At 54.3% G+C, this 20,502-nt stretch overlaps 1 protein-coding gene across 7 annotated transcripts in view; it reads left to right on the forward strand.

Moving 5' to 3' along the window:
• The window catches only part of LOC144485487 (NACHT, LRR and PYD domains-containing protein 3-like), a 190,384-nt gene extending 170,813 nt beyond the window's left edge, over window positions 1-19,571 (forward strand). For all 7 annotated transcript variants that reach the window (XM_078203616.1, XM_078203619.1, XM_078203618.1 and 4 more), the window contains one exon: window positions 17,284-19,571. In XM_078203616.1, the coding sequence (XP_078059742.1) occupies window positions 17,284-17,371 (88 nt within the window). In that variant the 3' untranslated portion in view covers window positions 17,372-19,571. The remainder of the gene's footprint in view (window positions 1-17,283) is intronic.
• The last annotated feature ends 931 nt before the right edge of the window (window positions 19,572-20,502 follow it).

The raw sequence follows: 20,502 nt of genomic DNA on the forward strand, positions 1-20,502 counted from the left end.
CGGGGAGCTCCATCAGAGTAGATTCGGGGAAGAGAGAGCACACACCCTATTTACAGCAGTGACCCCGGGGAGCTCCATCAGAGTAGATTCGGGGAAGAGACAGCACACACCCTATTTACAGCACAGTGACCCCGGGGAGCTCCAGCAGAGTAGAGTCGGGGAAGAGAGAGCACACACCCTATTTACAGCACAGTGATCCCGGGGAACTCCACCAGAGTAGATTCGGGGAAGAGAGAGCACACACCCTATTTACAGCACAGTGACCCCGGGGAGCTCTATCAGAGCAGAGTCGGGGAAGAGACAGCACACCCCCTATTTACAGCACAGTGATCCCGGGGAACTCCACCAGAGTAGAGTCGAGGAAGAGACAGCACACACCCTATTTACAGCACAGTGATCCCGGGGAACTCCACCAGAGTAGAGTCGAGGAAGAGACAGCACACACCCTATTTACAGCACAGTGATCCCGGGGAACTCCACCAGAGTAGAGTCGAGGAAGAGACAGCACACACCCTATTTACAGCACAGTGATCCCGGGGAACTCCACCAGAGTAGAGTCGGGGAAGAGACAGCACACACCCTATTTACAGCACAGTGATCCCGGGGAGCTCCACCAGAGTAGATTCGGGGAAGAGACAGCACACACCCTATTTACAGCACAGTGACCCCGGGGAGCTCCACCAGAGTAGATTCGGGGAAGAGACAGCACACACCCTATTTACAGCACAGTGACCCCGGGGAGCTCCACCAGAGTAGATTCGGGGAAGAGACAGCACACACCCTATTTACAGCACAGTGACCCCGGGGAGCTCCACCAGAGTAGATTCGGGGAAGAGACAGCACACACCCTATTTACAGCACAGTGACCCCGGGGAGCTCCAGCAGAGTAGAGTCGGGGAAGAGACAGCACACACCCTATTTACAGCACAGTGACCCCGGGGAGCTCCACCAGAGTAGATTCGGGGAAGAGACAGCACACACCCTATTCACAGCACAGTGACCCCGGGGAGCTCCAGCAGAGTAGAGTCGGGGAAGAGAGAGCACACACCCTATTTACAGCACAGTGACCCCGGGGAACTCCACCAGAGTAGAGTCGGGGAAGAGAGAGCACACACCCTATTTACAGCACAGTGACCCCGGGGAGCTCCACCAGAGTAGAGTCGGGGAAGAGAGAGCACACACCCTATTTACAGCACAGTGACCCCGGGGAGCTCCATCAGAGTAGAGTCGGGGAAGAGAGAGCACACACCCTATTTACAGCACAGTGACCCCGGGGAGCTCCACCAGAGTAGAGTCGAGGAAGAGACAGCACACACCCTATTTACAGCACAGTGACCCCGGGGAACTCCACCAGAGTAGAGTCGGGGAAGAGACAGCACACACCCTATTTACAGCACAGTGATCCCGGGGAGCTCCACCAGAGTAGATTCGGGGAAGAGAGAGCACACACCCTATTTACAGCACAGTGACCCCGGGGAGCTCTATCAGAGCAGAGTCGAGGAAGAGAGAGCACACACCCTATTTACAGCACAGTGACCCCGGGGAGCTCCATCAGAGCAGAGTCGGGGAAGAGAGAGCACACACCCTATTTACAGCACAGTGATCCCGGGGAACTCCACCAGAGTAGAGTCGAGGAAGAGAGAGCACACCCCCTATTTACAGCACAGTGATCCCGGGGAACTCCAACAGAGCAGACTCGAGGAAGAGAGAGCACGCACCCTATTTACAGCACAGTGACCCCGGGGAGCTCCACCAGAGGAGATTCGGGGAAGAGACAGCACACACCCTATTTACAGCACAGTGACCCCGGGGAGCTCCAGCAGAGTAGAGTTGGGGAAGAGAGAGCACACACCCTATTTACAGCACAGTGACCCCGGGGAGCTCCAGCAGAGTAGAGTCGGGGAAGAGACAGCACACACCCTATTTACAGCACAGTGACCCCGGGGAGCTCCATCAGAGTAGAGTCGGGGAAGAGAGAGCACACACCCTATTTACAGCACAGTGACCCCGGGGAGCTCCACCAGAGTAGAGTCGGGGAAGAGAGAACACACACCCTATTTACAGCACAGTGATCCCGGGGAACTCCATCAGAGCAGACGAGAGTTGGGGAAGAGAGAGCACACACCCTATTTACAGCACAGTGACCCCGGGGAGCTCCACCAGAGTAGAGTCGGGGAAGAGAGAACACACACCCTATTTACAGCACAGTGATCCCGGGGAACTCCATCAGAGCAGACGGGAGTTGGGGAAGAGAGAGCACACACCCTATTTACAGCACAGTGACCCCGGGGAGCTCCATCAGAGTAGAGTCGGGGAAGAGACAGCACACACCCTATTTACAGCACAGTGACCCCGGGGAGCTCCACCAGAGTAGAGTCGGGGAAGAGACAGCACACACCCTATTTACAGCACAGTGACCCCGGGGAACTCCATCAGAGTAGAGTCGAGGAAGAGAGAGCACACACCCTATTTACAGCACAGTGACCCCGGGGAGCTCCACCAGAGTAGAGTCGGGGAAGAGAGAGCACACACCCTATTTACAGCACAGTGACCCCGGGGAACTCCACCAGAGTAGAGTCGGGGAAGAGAGAGCACACACCCTATTTACAGCAGTGACCCCGGGGAGCTCCATCAGAGTAGAGTCGGGGAAGAGACAGCACACACCCTATTTACAGCACAGTGACCCCGGGGAGCTCTATCAGAGCAGAGTCGGGGAAGAGACAGCACACCCCCTATTTACAGCACAGTGATCCCGGGGAACTCCACCAGAGTAGAGTCGAGGAAGAGACAGCACACACCCTATTTACAGCACAGTGATCCCGGGGAACTCCACCAGAGTAGAGTCGAGGAAGAGACAGCACACACCCTATTTACAGCACAGTGATCCCGGGGAACTCCACCAGAGTAGAGTCGGGGAAGAGACAGCACACACCCTATTTACAGCACAGTGATCCCGGGGAGCTCCACCAGAGTAGATTCGGGGAAGAGACAGCACACACCCTATTTACAGCACAGTGACCCCGGGGAGCTCCACCAGAGTAGATTCGGGGAAGAGACAGCACACACCCTATTTACAGCACAGTGACCCCGGGGAGCTCCACCAGAGTAGATTCGGGGAAGAGCCAGCACACACCCTATTTACAGCACAGTGACCCCGGGGAGCTCCACCAGAGTAGATTCGGGGAAGAGACAGCACACACCCTATTTACAGCACAGTGACCCCGGGGAGCTCCACCAGAGTAGATTCGGGGAAGAGACAGCACACACCCTATTTACAGCACAGTGACCCCGGGGAGCTCCAGCAGAGTAGAGTCGGGGAAGAGACAGCACACACCCTATTTACAGCACAGTGACCCCGGGGAGCTCCACCAGAGTAGATTCGGGGAAGAGACAGCACACACCCTATTCACAGCACAGTGACCCCGGGGAGCTCCAGCAGAGTAGAGTCGGGGAAGAGAGAGCACACACCCTATTTACAGCACAGTGACCCCGGGGAGCTCCAGCAGAGTAGAGTCGGGGAAGAGACAGCACACACCCTATTTACAGCACAGTGACCCCGGGGAGCTCCAGCAGAGTAGAGTCGGGGAAGAGAGAGCACACACCCTATTTACAGCACAGTGACCCCGGGGAACTCCACCAGAGCAGAGTCAGGGAAGAGAGAGCACACACCCTATTTACAGCACAGTGACCCCGGGGAACTCCACCAGAGCAGAGTCAGGGAAGAGAGAGCACACACCCTATTTACAGCACAGTGATCCCGGGGAGCTCCATCAGAGCAGAGTCAGGGAAGAGAGAGCACACACCCTATTTACAGCACAGTGACCCCGGGGAGCTCCATCAGAGCAGAGTCAGGGAAGAGAGAGCACACACCCTATTTACAGCACAGTGATCCCGGGGAGCTCCATCATAGTGGAGTAGAGTCGGGGAAGAGAGAGCACACACCCTATTTACAGCACAGTGACCCCGGGGAGCTCCATCAGAGCAGAGTCAGGGAAGAGAGAGCACACACCCTATTTACAGCACAGTGATCCCGGGGAGCTCCATCATAGTGGAGTAGAGTCGGGGAAGAGAGAGCACACACCCTATTTACAGCACAGTGACCCCGGGGAGCTCCATCAGAGCAGAGTCAGGGAAGAGAGAGCACACACCCTATTTACAGCACAGTGACCCCGGGGAGCTCCATCAGAGCAGAGTCAGGGAAGAGAGAGCACACACCCTATTTACAGCACAGTGATCCCGGGGAGCTCCATCATAGTGGAGTAGAGTCGGGGAAGAGAGAGCACACACCCTATTTACAGCACAGTGACCCCGGGGAACTCCACCAGAGAAGAGTCGGGGAAGAGAGAGCACACACCCTATTTACAGCACAGTGACCCCGGGGAGCTCCACCAGAGAAGAGTCGGGGAAGAGACAGCACACACCCTATTTACAGCAGTGACCCCGGGGAGCTCCATCAGAGTAGAGTCGGGGAAGAGACAGCACACACCCTATTTACAGCACAGTGACCCCGGGGAGCTCCATCAGAGTAGAGTCGGGGAAGAGACAGCACACACCCTATTTACAGCACAGTGATCCCGGGGAGCTCCACCAGAGTAGATTCGGGGAAGAGAGAGCACACACCCTATTTACAGCACAGTGACCCCGGGGAGCTCTATCAGAGCAGAGTCGAGGAAGAGAGAGCACACACCCTATTTACAGCACAGTGATCCCGGGGAGCTCCATCAGAGCAGAGTCGAGGAAGAGAGAGCACACACCCTATTTACAGCACAGTGACCCCGGGGAGCTCCATCAGAGCAGAGTCGAGGAAGAGAGAGCACACACCCTATTTACAGCACAGTGACCCCGGGGAGCTCCACCAGAGTAGAGTCGGGGAAGAGAGAGCACACACCCTATTTACAGCACAGTGACCCCGGGGAACTCCACCAGAGTAGAGTCGGGGAAGAGACAGCACACCCCCTATTTACAGCACAGTGATCCCGGGGAACTCCACCAGAGTAGAGTCGAGGAAGAGACAGCACACACCCTATTTACAGCACAGTGATCCCGGGGAACTCCACCAGAGCAGACTCGAGGAAGAGAGAGCACGCACCCTATTTACAGCACAGTGACCCCGGGGAGCTCCACCAGAGTAGATTCGGGGAAGAGACAGCACACACCCTATTTACAGCACAGTGACCCCGGGGAGCTCCAGCAGAGTAGAGTTGGGGAAGAGAGAGCACACACCCTATTTACAGCACAGTGACCCCGGGGAGCTCCAGCAGAGTAGAGTCGGGGAAGAGACAGCACACACCCTATTTACAGCACAGTGACCCCGGGGAGCTCCACCAGAGTAGAGTCGGGGAAGAGAGAGCACACACCCTATTTACAGCACAGTGACCCCGGGGAGCTCCACCAGAGTAGAGTCGGGGAAGAGAGAACACACACCCTATTTACAGCACAGTGATCCCGGGGAACTCCATCAGAGCAGACGAGAGTTGGGGAAGAGAGAGCACACACCCTATTTACAGCACAGTGACCCCGGGGAGCTCCACCAGAGTAGAGTCGGGGAAGAGACAGCACACACCCTATTTACAGCACAGTGACCCCGGGGAACTCCATCAGAGTAGAGTCGAGGAAGAGAGAGCACACACCCTATTTACAGCACAGTGACCCCGGGGAGCTCCACCAGAGTAGAGTCGGGGAAGAGAGAGCACACACCCTATTTACAGCACAGTGATCCCGGGGAACTCCATCAGAGCAGAGTCGGGGAAGAGACAGCACACACCCTATTTACAGCACAGTGATCCCGGGGAGCTCCACCAGAGTAGATTCGGGGAAGAGAGAGCACACACCCTATTTACAGCACAGTGACCCCAGGGAGCTCTATCAGAGCAGAGTCGAGGAAGAGAGAGCACACACCCTATTTACAGCACAGTGACCCCGGGGAGCTCCATCAGAGCAGAGTCGAGGAAGAGAGAGCACACACCCTATTTACAGCACAGTGACCCCGGGGAGCTCCACCAGAGTAGAGTCGGGGAAGAGACAGCACACCCCCTATTTACAGCACAGTGACCCCGGGGAACTCCACCAGAGTAGAGTCGGGGAAGAGACAGCACACACCCTATTTACAGCACAGTGACCCCGGGGAGCTCCAGCAGAGTAGAGTTGGGGAAGAGAGAGCACACACCCTATTTACAGCACAGTGACCCCGGGGAGCTCCAGCAGAGTAGAGTCGGGGAAGAGACAGCACACACCCTATTTACAGCACAGTGACCCCGGGGAGCTCCACCAGAGTAGAGTCGGGGAAGAGAGAGCACACACCCTATTTACAGCACAGTGATCCCGGGGAACTCCATCAGAGCAGACGAGAGTTGGGGAAGAGAGAGCACACACCCTATTTACAGCACAGTGACCCCGGGGAGCTCCACCAGAGTAGAGTCGGGGAAGAGAGAGCACACACCCTATTTACAGCACAGTGATCCCGGGGAGCTCCATCAGAGTAGAGTCGGGGAAGAGAGAGCACACACCCTATTTACAGCACAGTGATCCCGGGGAACTCCACCAGAGTAGAGTCGGGGAAGAGACAGCACACACCCTATTTACAGCACAGTGACCCCGGGGAGCTCCATCAGAGTAGAGTCGAGGAAGAGAGAGCACACACCCTATTTACAGCACAGTGACCCCGGGGAACTCCATCAGAGTAGAGTCGAGGAAGAGAGAGCACACCCCCTATTTACAGCACAGTGATCCCGGGGAACTCCACCAGAGTAGAGTCGAGGAAGAGACAGCACACCCCCTATTTACAGCACAGTGATCCCGGGGAACTCCACCAGAGCAGACTCGAGGAAGAGAGAGCACGCACCCTATTTACAGCACAGTGACCCCGGGGAGCTCCACCAGAGTAGATTCGGGGAAGAGACAGCACACACCCTATTTACAGCACAGTGACCCCGGGGAGCTCCATCAGAGTAGATTCGGGGAAGAGACAGCACACACCCTATTTACAGCACAGTGACCCCGGGGAACTCCACCAGAGTAGAGTCGGGGAAGAGACAGCACACACCCTATTTACAGCACAGTGACCCCGGGGAGCTCCAGCAGAGTAGAGTCAGGGAAGAGAGAGCACACACCCTATTTACAGCACAGTGACCCCGGGGAGCTCCAGCAGAGTAGAGTCGGGGAAGAGACAGCACACACCCTATTTACAGCACAGTGACCCCGGGGAGCTCCACCAGAGTAGAGTCGGGGAAGAGAGAGCACACACCCTATTTACAGCACAGTGACCCCGGGGAGCTCCACCAGAGTAGAGTCGGGGAAGAGAGAACACACACCCTATTTACAGCACAGTGATCCCGGGGAACTCCATCAGAGCAGACGAGAGTTGGGGAAGAGAGAGCACACCCCCTATTTACAGCACAGTGACCCCGGGGAGCTCCACCAGAGTAGAGTCGGGGAAGAGACAGCACACACCCTATTTACAGCACAGTGACCCCGGGGAACTCCATCAGAGTAGAGTCGAGGAAGAGAGAGCACACACCCTATTTACAGCACAGTGACCCCGGGGAGCTCCACCAGAGTAGAGTCGGGGAAGAGAGAGCACACACCCTATTTACAGCACAGTGACCCCGGGGAACTCCACCAGAGTAGAGTCGGGGAAGAGAGAGCACACACCCTATTTACAGCACAGTGACCCCGGGGAACTCCACCAGAGTAGAGTCGGGGAAGAGACAGCACACACCCTATTTACAGCACAGTGATCCCGGGGAGCTCCACCAGAGTAGAGTCGGGGAAGAGAGAGCACACACCCTATTTACAGCACAGTGACCCCGGGGAGCTCCACCAGAGTAGATTCGGGGAAGAGAGAGCACACACCCTATTTACAGCACAGTGACCCCGGGGAGCTCCACCAGAGTAGAGTCGAGGAAGAGACAGCACACACCCTATTTACAGCACAGTGACCCCGGGGAGCTCTATCAGAGCAGAGTCGAGGAAGAGAGAGCACACACCCTATTTACAGCACAGTGACCCCGGGGAGCTCCATCAGAGCAGAGTCGAGGAAGAGAGAGCACACACCCTATTTACAGCACAGTGATCCCGGGGAGCTCCACCAGAGTAGAGTCGGGGAAGAGACAGCACACCCCCTATTTACAGCACAGTGATCCCGGGGAACTCCACCAGAGTAGAGTCGAGGAAGAGACAGCACACCCCCTATTTACAGCACAGTGATCCCGGGGAACTCCACCAGAGCAGACTCGAGGAAGAGAGAGCACGCACCCTATTTACAGCACAGTGACCCCGGGGAGCTCCACCAGAGTAGATTCGGGGAAGAGACAGCACACACCCTATTTACAGCACAGTGACCCCGGGGAGCTCCAGCAGAGTAGAGTTGGGGAAGAGAGAGCACACACCCTATTTACAGCACAGTGACCCCGGGGAGCTCCATCAGAGTAGAGTCGAGGAAGAGAGAGCACACACCCTATTTACAGCACAGTGACCCCGGGGAGCTCCATCAGAGTAGAGTCGAGGAAGAGAGAGCACACACCCTATTTACAGCACAGTGACCCCGGGGAGCTCCATCAGAGTAGAGTCGAGGAAGAGAGAGCACACACCCTATTTACAGCACAGTGACCCCGGGGAGCTCCAGCAGAGTAGAGTCGGGGAAGAGAGAGCACACACCCTATTTACAGCACAGTGACCCCGGGGAACTCCATCAGAGTAGAGTCGGGGAAGAGAGAGCACACACCCTATTTACAGCACAGTGACCCCGGGGAACTCCATCAGAGTAGAGTCGGGGAAGAGACAGCACACACCCTATTTACAGCACAGTGACCCCGGGGAACTCCATCAGAGCAGAGTCGGGGAAGAGAGAACACACACCCTATTTACAGCACAGTGACCCCGGGGAACTCCATCAGAGCAGAGTCGGGGAAGAGAGAACACACACCCTATTTACAGCACAGTGACCCCGGGGAACTCCACCAGTGTAGAGTCGGGGAAGAGAGAGCACACACCCTATTTACAGCACAGTGATCCCGGGGAACTCCATCAGAGCAGAGTCGGGGAAGAGAGAGCACACACCCTATTTACAGCACAGTGACCCCGGGGAACTCCATCAGAGCAGAGTCGGGGAAGAGAGAACACACACCCTATTTACAGCACAGTGTCCCCGGGGAGCTCCACCAGAGTAGAGTCGGGGAAGAGAGAGCACACACCCTATTTACAGCGCAGCGACCCCGGGGAGCTCCATCAGAGTAGAGTTGGGGAAGAGAGAGCACACACCCTATTTACAGCACAGTGACCCCAGGGAACTCCACCAGAGTAGAGTCGGGGAAGAGAGAGCACACACCCTATTTACAGCGCAGCGACCCCGGGGAGCTCCAGCAGAGTAGAGTCGGGGAAGAGAGAGCACACACCCTATTTACAGCACAGTGACCCCGGGGAGCTCCATCAGAGTAGAGTCGAGGAAGAGAGAGCACACACCCTATTTACAGCACAGTGTCCCCGGGGAGCTCCACCAGAGTAGAGTCGGGGAAGAGAGAGCACACACCCTATTTACAGCACAGTGTCCCCGGGGAACTCCATCAGAGCAGAGTCGGGGAAGAGAGAACACACACCCTATTTACAGCACAGTGATCCCGGGGAGCTCCATCAGAGCAGAGTCGGGGAAGAGAGAGCACACACCCTATTTACAGCACAGTGATCCCGGGGAGCTCCACCAGAGTAGAGTCGAGGAAGAGAGAGCACACACCCTATTTACAGCACAGTGACCCCGGGGAGCTCCACCAGAGTAGAGTCGGGGAAGAGAGAGCACACACCCTATTTACAGCACAGTGACCCCGGGGAGCTCCACCAGAGTAGAGTCGGGGAAGAGACAGCACACACCCTATTTACAGCACAGTGACCCCGGGGAACTCCATCAGAGTCGAGGAAGAGACAGCACACACCCTATTTACAGCACAGTGACCCCGGGGAGCTCCATCAGAGTAGAGTCGGGGAAGAGAGAGCACACACCCTATTTACAGCACAGTGACCCCGGGGAGCTCCACCAGAGTCGGGGAAGAGAGAGCACACACCCTATTTACAGCACAGTGACCCCGGGGAGCTCCATCAGAGTCGGGGAAGAGAGAGCACACACCCTATTTACAGCACAGTGACCCCGGGGAACTCCATCAGAGTCGGGGAAGAGAGAGCACACACCCTATTTACAGCACAGTGACCCCGGGGAGCTCCATCAGAGTAGAGTCGGGGAAGAGAGAGCACACACCCTATTTACAGCACAGTGACCCCGGGGAACTCCACCAGAGTAGAGGAAGAGAGAGCACACACCCTATTTACAGCACAGTGACCCCGGGGAGCTCCACCAGAGCAGAGTCGGGGAAGAGAGAGCACACACCCTATTTACAGCACAGTGACCCCGGGGAGCTCCACCAGAGTAGAGTCGGGGAAGAGAGAGCACACCCCCTATTTACAGCACAGTGACCCCGGGGAGCTCCACCAGAGTAGAGTCGGGGAAGAGAGAGCACACACCCTATTTACAGCACAGTGACCCCGGGGAGCTCCATCAGAGTAGATTCGGGGAAGAGAGAGCACACACCCTATTTACAGCACAGTGACCCCGGGGAACTCCATCAGAGTAGATTCGGGGAAGAGACAGCACACACCCTATTTACAGCACAGTGACCCCGGGGAGCTCCATCAGAGTAGAGTCAGGGAAGAGAGAGCACACACCCTATTTACAGCACAGTGATCCCGGGGAACTCCATCAGAGTAGATTCGGGGAAGAGAGAGCACACACCCTATTTACAGCACAGTGACCCCAGGGAGCTCCATCAGAGTAGATTCGGGGAAGAGAGAGCACACACCCTATTTACAGCACAGTGACCCCAGGGAGCTCCATCAGAGCAGAGTCGGGGAAGAGACAGCACACACCCTATTTACAGCACAGTGACCCCAGGGAGCTCCATCAGAGTAGAGTCGGGGAAGAGAGAGCACACACCCTATTTACAGCACAGTGACCCCGGGGAGCTCCACCAGAGCAGAGTCGGGGAAGAGAGAGCACACACCCTATTTACAGCACAGTGACCCCGGGGAACTCCATCAGAGTAGAGTCGGGGAAGAGAGAGCACACACCCTATTTACAGCACAGTGACCCCGGGGAGCTCCATCAGAGTTGAGTCGGGGAAGAGACAGCACACACCCTATTTACAGCACAGTGACCCCGGGGAGCTCCATCAGAGTAGAGTCGAGGAAGAGACAGCACACACCCTATTTACAGCACAGTGACCCCGGGGAGCTCCATCAGAGTAGAGTCGAGGAAGAGACAGCACACACCCTATTTACAGCACAGTGACCCCGGGGAGCTCCAGCAGAGTAGAGTCGGGGAAGAGACAGCACACACCCTATTTACAGCACAGTGACCCCGGGGAGCGCCATCAGAGTAGAGTCGGGGAAGAGAGAGCACACACCCTATTTACAGCACAGTGAGCCCGGGGAGCTCCACCAGAGTAGAGTCGGGGAAGAGACAGCACACACCCTATTTACAGCACAGTGACCCCGGGGAGCTCCAGCAGAGTAGAGTCGGGGAAGAGACAGCACACACCCTATTTACAGCACAGTGACCCCGGGGAGCTCCATCAGAGTTGAGTCGGGGAAGAGACAGCACACACCCTATTTACAGCACAGTGACCCCGGGGAGCTCCACCAGAGTAGAGTCGGGGAAGAGAGAGCACACACCCTATTTACAGCACAGTGATCCCGGGGAGCTCCAGCAGAGTAGATTCGGGGAAGAGACAGCACACACCCTATTTACAGCACAGTGACCCCGGGGAGCTCCATCAGAGTTGAGTCGGGGAAGAGACAGCACACACCCTATTTACAGCACAGTGACCCCGGGGAGCTCCACCAGAGTAGAGTCGGGGAAGAGAGAGCACACACCCTATTTACAGCACAGTGACCCCGGGGAACTCCATCAGAGCAGAGTCGGGGAAGAGAGAGCACACACCCTATTTACAGCACAGTGATCCCGGGGAACTCCATCAGAGTCGAGGAAGAGAGAGCACACACCTTATTTACAGCACAGTGATCCCGGGGAGCTCCACCAGAGTAGAGTCGAGGAAGAGAGAGCACACACCCTATTTACAGCACAGTGACCCCGGGGAGCTCCACCAGAGTAGAGTCGGGGAAGAGACAGCACACACCCTATTTACAGCACAGTGACCCCGGGGAACTCCACCAGAGTAGAGTCGGGGAAGAGAGAGCACACACCCTATTTACAGCACAGTGATCCCGGGGAGCTCCACCAGAGTAGAGTCGAGGAAGAGAGAGCACACACCCTATTTACAGCACAGTGACCCCGGGGAACTCCATCAGAGTAGATTCGGGGAAGAGACAGCACACACCCTATTTACAGCACAGTGACCCCGGGGAGCTCCATCAGAGTTGAGTCGGGGAAGAGACAGCACACACCCTATTTACAGCACAGTGACCCCGGGGAACTCCACCAGAGTAGAGTCGGGGAAGAGAGAGCACACACCCTATTTACAGCACAGTGATCCCGGGGAGCTCCACCAGAGTAGAGTCGGGGAAGAGACAGCACACTCCCTATTTACAGCACAGTGACCCCGGGGAACTCCACCAGAGTAGAGTCGGGGAAGAGACAGCACACACCCTATTTACAGCACAGTGACCCCGGGGAGCTCCATCAGAGCAGACGAGAGTCGGGGAAGAGAGAGCACACACCCTATTTACAGCACAGTGATCCCGGGGAACTCCACCAGAGTAGAGTCGGGGAAGAGAGAGCACACACCCTATTTACAGCACAGTGATCCCGGGGAACTCCACCAGAGTAGAGTCGGGGAAGAGAGAGCACACACCCTATTTACAGCACAGTGATCCCGGGGAACTCCACCAGAGTAGAGTCGGGGAAGAGAGAGCACACACCCTATTTACAGCACAGTGATCCCGGGGAACTCCACCAGAGTAGAGTCGGGGAAGAGACAGCACACACCCTATTTACAGCACAGTGACCCCGGGGAGCTCCACCAGAGTAGAGTCGGGGAAGAGACAGCACACACCCTATTTACAGCACAGTGACCCCGGGGAGCTCCATCAGAGTAGAGTCGGGGAAGAGACAGCACACACCCTATTTACAGCACCGTGATCCCGGGGAGCTCCATCAGAGTAGAGTCGGGGAAGAGACAGCACACACCCTATTTACAGCACAGTGACCCCGGGGAACTCCACCAGAGTAGAGTCGAGGAAGAGAGAGCACACACCCTATTTACAGCACAGTGATCCCGGGGAGCTCCAGCAGAGTAGAGTCGGGGAAGAGAGAGCACACACCCTATTTACAGCACAGTGATCCCGGGGACCTCCACCAGAGTAGAGTCGGGGAAGAGAGAGCACGCACCCTATTTACAGCACAGTGACCCCGGGGAGCTCCACCAGAGTAGAGTCGGGGAAGAGAGAGCACACACCCTATTTACAGCACAGTGATCCCGGGGAACTCCATCAGAGCAGAGTTGGGGAAGAGAGAGCACACACCCTATTTACAGCACAGTGATCCCGGGGAGCTCCAGCAGAGTAGAGTCGGGGAAGAGAGAGCACACACCCTATTTACAGCACAGTGATCCCGGGGAACTCCATCAGAGTAGAGTCGGGGAAGAGAGAGCACACACCCTATTTACAGCACAGTGACCCCGGGGAACTCCACCAGAGTAGAGTCGGGGAAGAGAGAGCACACACCCTATTTACAGCACAGTGACCCCGGGGAGCTCCACCAGAGTAGAGTCGGGGAAGAGAGAGCACACACCCTATTTACAGCACAGTGACCCCGGGGAACTCCACCAGAGTAGAGTCGGGGAAGAGAGAGCACACACCCTATTTACAGCACAGTGACCCCGGGGAACTCCACCAGAGTAGAGTCGGGGAAGAGAGAGCACACACCCTATTTACAGCACAGTGACCCCGGGGAGCTCCACCAGAGCAGAGTCGGGGAAGAGAGAGCACACACCCTATTTACAGCACAGTGACCCCGGGGAGCTCCAGCAGAGCAGAGTTGGGGAAGAGAGAGCACACACCCTATTTACAGCACAGTGACCCCGGGGAGCTCCACCAGAGCAGAGTCGGGGAAGAGAGAGCACACACCCTATTTACAGCACAGTGACCCCGGGGAGCTCCAGCAGAGCAGAGTTGGGGAAGAGAGAGCACACACCCTATTTACAGCACAGTGACCCCGGGGAGCTCCACCAGAGCAGAGTCGGGGAAGAGAGAGCACACACCCTATTTACAGCACAGTGACCCCGGGGAGCTCCACCAGAGTAGAGTCGGGGAAGAGAGAGCACACACCCTATTTACAGCACAGTGACCCCGGGGAACTCCACCAGAGTAGAGTCGGGGAAGAGAGAGCACACACCCTATTTACAGCACAGTGACCCCGGGGAACTCCACCAGAGTAGAGTCGGGGAAGAGAGAGCACACACCCTATTTACAGCACAGTGACCCCGGGGAGCTCCACCAGAGCAGAGTCGGGGAAGAGAGAGCACACACCCTATTTACAGCACAGTGACCCCGGGGAGCTCCAGCAGAGCAGAGTTGGGGAAGAGAGAGCACACACCCTATTTACAGCACAGTGACCCCGGGGAGCTCCACCAGAGCAGAGTCGGGGAAGAGAGAGCACACACCCTATTTACAGCACAGTGACCCCGGGGAGCTCCATCAGAGTAGAGTCGGGGAAGAGAGAGCACACACCCTATTTACAGCACAGTGACCCCGGGGAACTCCACCAGAGTAGAGTCGGGGAAGAGAGAGCACGCACCCTATTTACAGCACAGTGACCCCGGGGAACTCCACCAGAGCAGAGTCGGGGAAGAGACAGCACACACCCTATTTACAGCATAGTGACCCCGGGGAACTCCAGCAGAGTAGAGTCGAGGAAGAGACAGCACACACCCTATTTACAGCACAGTGACTCCAAGGAACTCCATCAGTGCACAGTCCTGGAAGAGAGAGAGCACACACCCTATTTACAGCACAGTGACCCCGGGGAGCTCCATCATAGCGGAGTAGAGTCGGGGAAGAGAGAGCACGCACCCTATTTACAGCAGCGACCCAGGCGATCTCCATCAGAGCAGAGTGGAGTCGCGGTAGAGCGAGCACACCTTATTTACAGCACAGTGACCCCGGGGAGCTCCATAAGTGTTAGTTGATTGTGGGAGTGAATGGGTTGGTGTGTCGCTGGATGAATGGTTAGTCAGGGAGCTGAGGAGAGGTTCAAGGATTAGTTCTGGGTGTCGGGAGGGTGGTCGAGTTGTGTTGTGTTGGGTTGGAGGGTTAATCAGCAGTTTGGATGGTGGCTGGGAGTTGATAATGTTGCTGGGTGTCTAGTTAGATTTGGTTGCGTGGTCGGGGGTTGGGATTGGTTAATAGCTTTGGAGAGTAGTGGGTTGGGGTTGGTTCTTGAGTAATCAGTTTAAGTCAGAGATATAGTCAAGAATGTATTCAAGAGGCGGCTGCATATAGCACTTGGGGTGAACAGGATCAAAGGTTATGGGGAGAAAGCAGGATTAGGCTTTTGAGTTGGACGATCAGCCATGATTGTGATGGATGGTGGAGCAGGTTCGAAGGGCCAAATGGCCGCCTCCTGCTCCTATCTTCCATGTTTCTATGTCAGGTCAGGAGAGGGTGGGACGGATGAGGCCAAGTTGGGAGGTTTAGTCAGATTTGTTCAAGGGCTAGTGGGAGGTAGTCGGGCTGGAGGGGAGGGAGAGATGATTTACGGGAGTGATAGCCTGTCAGGGGGAGATACCAGCAGCAGCCAGGCCTGTGACACCACAGCTGGTTCTGCTGTGGGACAGGGTCGGGCAAAGAGCAAGCGAGCAGCAGTAATAGGGGACTCGCTAGTTAGAGGCACAGACAGGCGTTTCTGTGGCTGCAATCGAGACTCCAGGATGGTGTGTTGCCTCCCTGGTGCCAGGGTCAAGGACGTCTCTGAGCGATTGCAGGACATTCTGAAGGGGGAGGGTGAGCAGCCAGAGGTCGTTGTACATATTGGTACCAACGACATAGGTAGGAAAAGGGATGAGGTCCTGAAATGTGAATACAGAGAGTTAGGCAGAAGGCTAACGTGTAGGACCTCGAAGGTAGTAATTTCAGGACTACTATCGGTACCACGTGCTAGTGAGAGTAGGAATAGGAGGATTAGGCAGATGAATGACTGGCTTGAGAGCTGGTGCAGGGGGCAGGGATTTAGATTTTTGGATCATTGGAATCTTTTCTGGGGAAGGGCTGATCTGTTAAAGAGGGATGGGTTACATTTGAACTGGAGGGGGACTAACATCCTGGCGGGGAGATTTGCTCGAGCAGCTCGGGAGTGTTTAAACGAGGTTGGCAGGGGGGTGGGATCCAAAGCAGTAGGGAGACAAAAGAGAAGTTTGAGGACAGCACGGAAGTTAAAGAGAGCACATTAATTAGTAAAGGCAGTGTCAGTAATCCTAGTACCAGACAGATCAGACAGAAGCAAGACAGAGCAAGGGAAGTCCAGATTAAACTGCATTTATTTCAATGCAAGAGGCCTGACGGGCAAGGCAGATGAACTCAGGGCATTGATGGGTACATGGGACTGGGATATTATAGCAATTACTGAAACATGGCTAAGGGAGGGACAGGACTGGCAGCTTAATGTTCCAGGGTACAGATGCTATTGGAAAGATAGAACAGGAGGTAAGAGAGGAGGGGGAGTTGCACTTTTGATTAGGGAAAGCATCACGGCCGTACTGAGGGGGGATATATCCGAGGGTTCAGCCACTGAGTCTATATGGGTGGAACTGTAGTTTCGGGTGTTTTTTAAAAAAGGGTGGCATGGACAAGTTGGGCCAAATGGCCTGTTTCCATGCTGTAAACCTCTGTGACTCTATGAGTGGGTCTAGTCAGATTGTGGGAGGTGGAGTATGGGGATCAGTGGGAAGTGATTGGGGGACTCGGTTGTGCTATTCAGGTATTAGCCCAGGTGGTGAGCTGTCTAACATTACCTGAGTAACTATCCAGGTAAACTTTGTGGATCTGTCCCAAGTATCTGACTCTAACTGCAGCAGGGGAGTTCCCCAATAGTAGTTAATACCTCTGGGACAATTCCCAGGTCGATCAGTGCGTCAGGACATCCACAGGGTCCCGATGCTCATCTTCGGATGTGTGTCTGGCCTCTGGCGATCCAGAGACCAGAAGATTTGTCCCATTAACTCCAGTCTCCTGTTATTTACTCTGTTGTTCAATCTGTTTATTTCCTGTTTCATCTTTAATCTGTTTCAGGCTGGAGATGAATCAGTTCAGTCCAAATGGAGAAAGACAGCTGGAGTCGCTGCGGGGATCCAGACGGGGACTGAGAGTGACAGTGTGAACATTTCAATCTATAAACATTGCTGCTCCACCGGTTACAGTGAAATCCTGAATTGTGAAGATCTTCGACAGCTCCTTCCAAACCCTTCATTCCTGCCCCTCTCCCTCCCTATTCCATCAGCCCCTCCAGCCTGGCACTGATTTCCCTGCTTACCTGGTTTCCCAGCTGGAAAACTGTTGTAGTTTTAGTCTCCACATTGAAGGAAAGATTGCTGCAAACCATTGTTTAAGCAGCAATGTGTTGTCAGTGTTCTCAGCAACAGCGTCTTCAACCTCCTTTCAAAATGGAGCAGCAGAGATCATTCTCCAGAGAGAGAACAGTGTGTGTGTGATTCTGACAGTACCCAGCAGGGGGCAGATTGGTCAATCTTGTCAGAGTTTCCTCTCTGTCTCTGTGAATGAATTAAAGGCTCCACCAGCCTCTCCTCAAAACCTCTTTCACTATCTGGTGATTAAAGTGACACAATGCCACCATCTGCTGGCGGCTCACAGCTACTGCAGGCGCTGCTCTCTGTGAGCCTCAGACAAGTTCAGTAAGTCCCATGTCTGTATCTGGGAACCGGTTCCTGCAGCGTGAATATTGAACAATATTGAGAGGGATTGGAGTTTGCAGCAGGAACCCCGGCTGGTGAATTAACCCTTTTATCACCAGACACTGTACATGAACTCTGTTCCCTCATTCCCTGTGGGAGATATTGTCTGGAGATTGTAGTTGGGGATGATCTCAGACTGTAATGTGTACATTTGGTGCAGTTATCAGACACTGATCCCATTCAGAATGGGAGTGGGTAAACTCTGCTGCACTCTGTAATTCCTGTTTCCAAGATAACACACCTGCACCTATTTCCAGACACACAGGCCCAAACTGACACCCACACGCTCACAAACACAGACACACATACTCACAAACTGACACCCACACACTCACAAACACAGACAATTGTACACTCTTATCCACGTACTGACACAGAGAGAAACACAGAATCTCTCTTAAATACTCTCAACACGCAGCTATAAACCCACAGAAACGCACATCACAAACCACTATCAAGCAACAAACCCACGCATTGCAGCGGTTAATGAAATCGCAGCGCCCTGTAACCAAATAACATTTAAGTTGGACAACAAGTGATAACATTTCCTCTGAAACCGACATCCCTCGAACGAAAGCAACACAGGAACACTGGCGCAGCATTGCACAGGATCGGAGCCTCGGAAATGCAGTTTCCTCTTTCCTTGTTCCTTATATCTCACTGAGCAGATGCAGAGCGAGAGCATAGAAAGCTAGAATTCACAATTTCACTCTGTTCCTGCACACTCACCTCAGCTTTATTTAATTTCTGAATGTATGATTTATTTTGGATTATCCCAGAGATCTCAGGATAGATGCATGATGTCAGAGATTACCATTATTTATCAAACTGTTTATTTTACCATGACAGATATTACCTGGTGTTTGTCAGATTGTTGCTTTTCATCCATCTACAGTTGCAGATGCCGGTGCTGAAAAGTGGGTAGATATTCTACACCATTAAAAGCATCACATTGAACCGGGGAAATTCTTCAAAGACTATGAATTAATCACTTTCAAATTAATATCATTTCTTCAGAACAATCTCCTCGCATCACCTATTATTTCAATTTAAATTAACTTTGTGTTGTCTGGTCTGGGCTAGTTTTAACTGAATACTGCTCAGTTTGTGACATGATCTATGTTATTGAGTCTTGGAAGAGAAAGGGTTAGTGCTGCTGCTCTGTAATTGTAATGAATATTCCTGATTTTATAATATGTATAACTGTAGTTATTTACAATTAAATGCTTATTGGTTAATTAGTTAAATGTTAATTGTGAATCATTGGAATGCTGAAACTAATACGTACACAAGCTAATAAAGAGCGGGGGACTGGTGTAAATAATTGTGTAATAATAATAGTGTAAATAGTGTAAACGCTAACTGAGCGTGAAACTGAAAAGACCATAAGATACAGGAGCAGAATTCAGCTATTCTGCTCATCGAGTCTCCTCCACCATTTAATCACGGCTGATAAGTTTCCAAACCCATTCTCCCACCGTGCCCCCATAACATTTGATCCCCTTACCAATCAAGAACATATCTATCTCTGTCTTAAATACACTCAATGAGAGAGTGAGTGAGCAGAAAGAGTGAGGGAGAGGGTCAGTGAAGAGCGAGTGAGGTTGAGGGCAGATGGTGTGAGGGGAGAGCGCGATGGGAGGTCGAATGAGGGGGTGAATAGATGAAAAGTGAGGGAGAATGGGGGAGGGACAGTGACGGGAAGATAGCGCATGAGGGATAAGAGAATGAGAGGGGAGTGCGGGGGACGCAGGGGGAGGAGAAGGGTGAAGTGGAGAGATAGAGGGGAGGGAGTGAGGGGGAGAGAGTGGGGGATGAAAGTGAGGAGGAGAGAGAAGAGAATGAGAGGTAGAGTGAAGGGGAGAAAGTGAGCGTAGATGGAGTGAAGGGACGGAGTGAGGGGGAGAAAGGTGAAGAATGAGGGAGAGAGTCAGAGGAGGGAGAGAACGGGGAGAGGAACTGACGGGGAGAGAGTCAGAGGAGAGAGTAAGGGGGAGAGTAAGTGAAGAGCAACTGAGGGGAGAGAGCATAAACGGGAGAGAGGTTGATGGGACGGATAGTGAAGGGGAGTGTCTGAGGTGGGATAGTGTGACGGAAAAGACTGAGGGGGAAGAGAGTGGAAGGTCTGAGGCGGGATAGTGTGATGGAAAAGACTGAGGGGGAAGAGAGTGGAAGGTCTGAGGCGGGATCGTGTGACGGAAAAGACTGAGGGGGAAGAGAGTGGAAGGCCTGAGGCGGGATAGTGTGACGGAAAAGACTGAGGGGGAAGAGTGGAAGGTCTGAGGCGGGATAGTGTGACGGAAAAGACTGAGGGGGAAGAGAGTGGAAGGTCTGAGGCGGGATCGTGTGACGGAAAAGACTGAGGGGGAAGAGAGTGGAAGGTCTGAGGCGGGATAGTGTGACGGAAAAGACTGAGGGGGAAGAGAGTGGAAGGTCTGAGGCGGGACAGTGTGACGGAAAAGACTGAGGGGGAAAGACACTGAAGGGGAAGGGAGAGAGTGAAGACAGAGTGAGGAGGAGAGAGAGGGGAGGGCGAGTG

Source organism: Mustelus asterias, unplaced genomic scaffold, assembly GCF_964213995.1.
Source record: "Mustelus asterias unplaced genomic scaffold, sMusAst1.hap1.1 HAP1_SCAFFOLD_195, whole genome shotgun sequence".
Taxonomy (NCBI): Eukaryota; Metazoa; Chordata; class Chondrichthyes; order Carcharhiniformes; family Triakidae; genus Mustelus; species Mustelus asterias.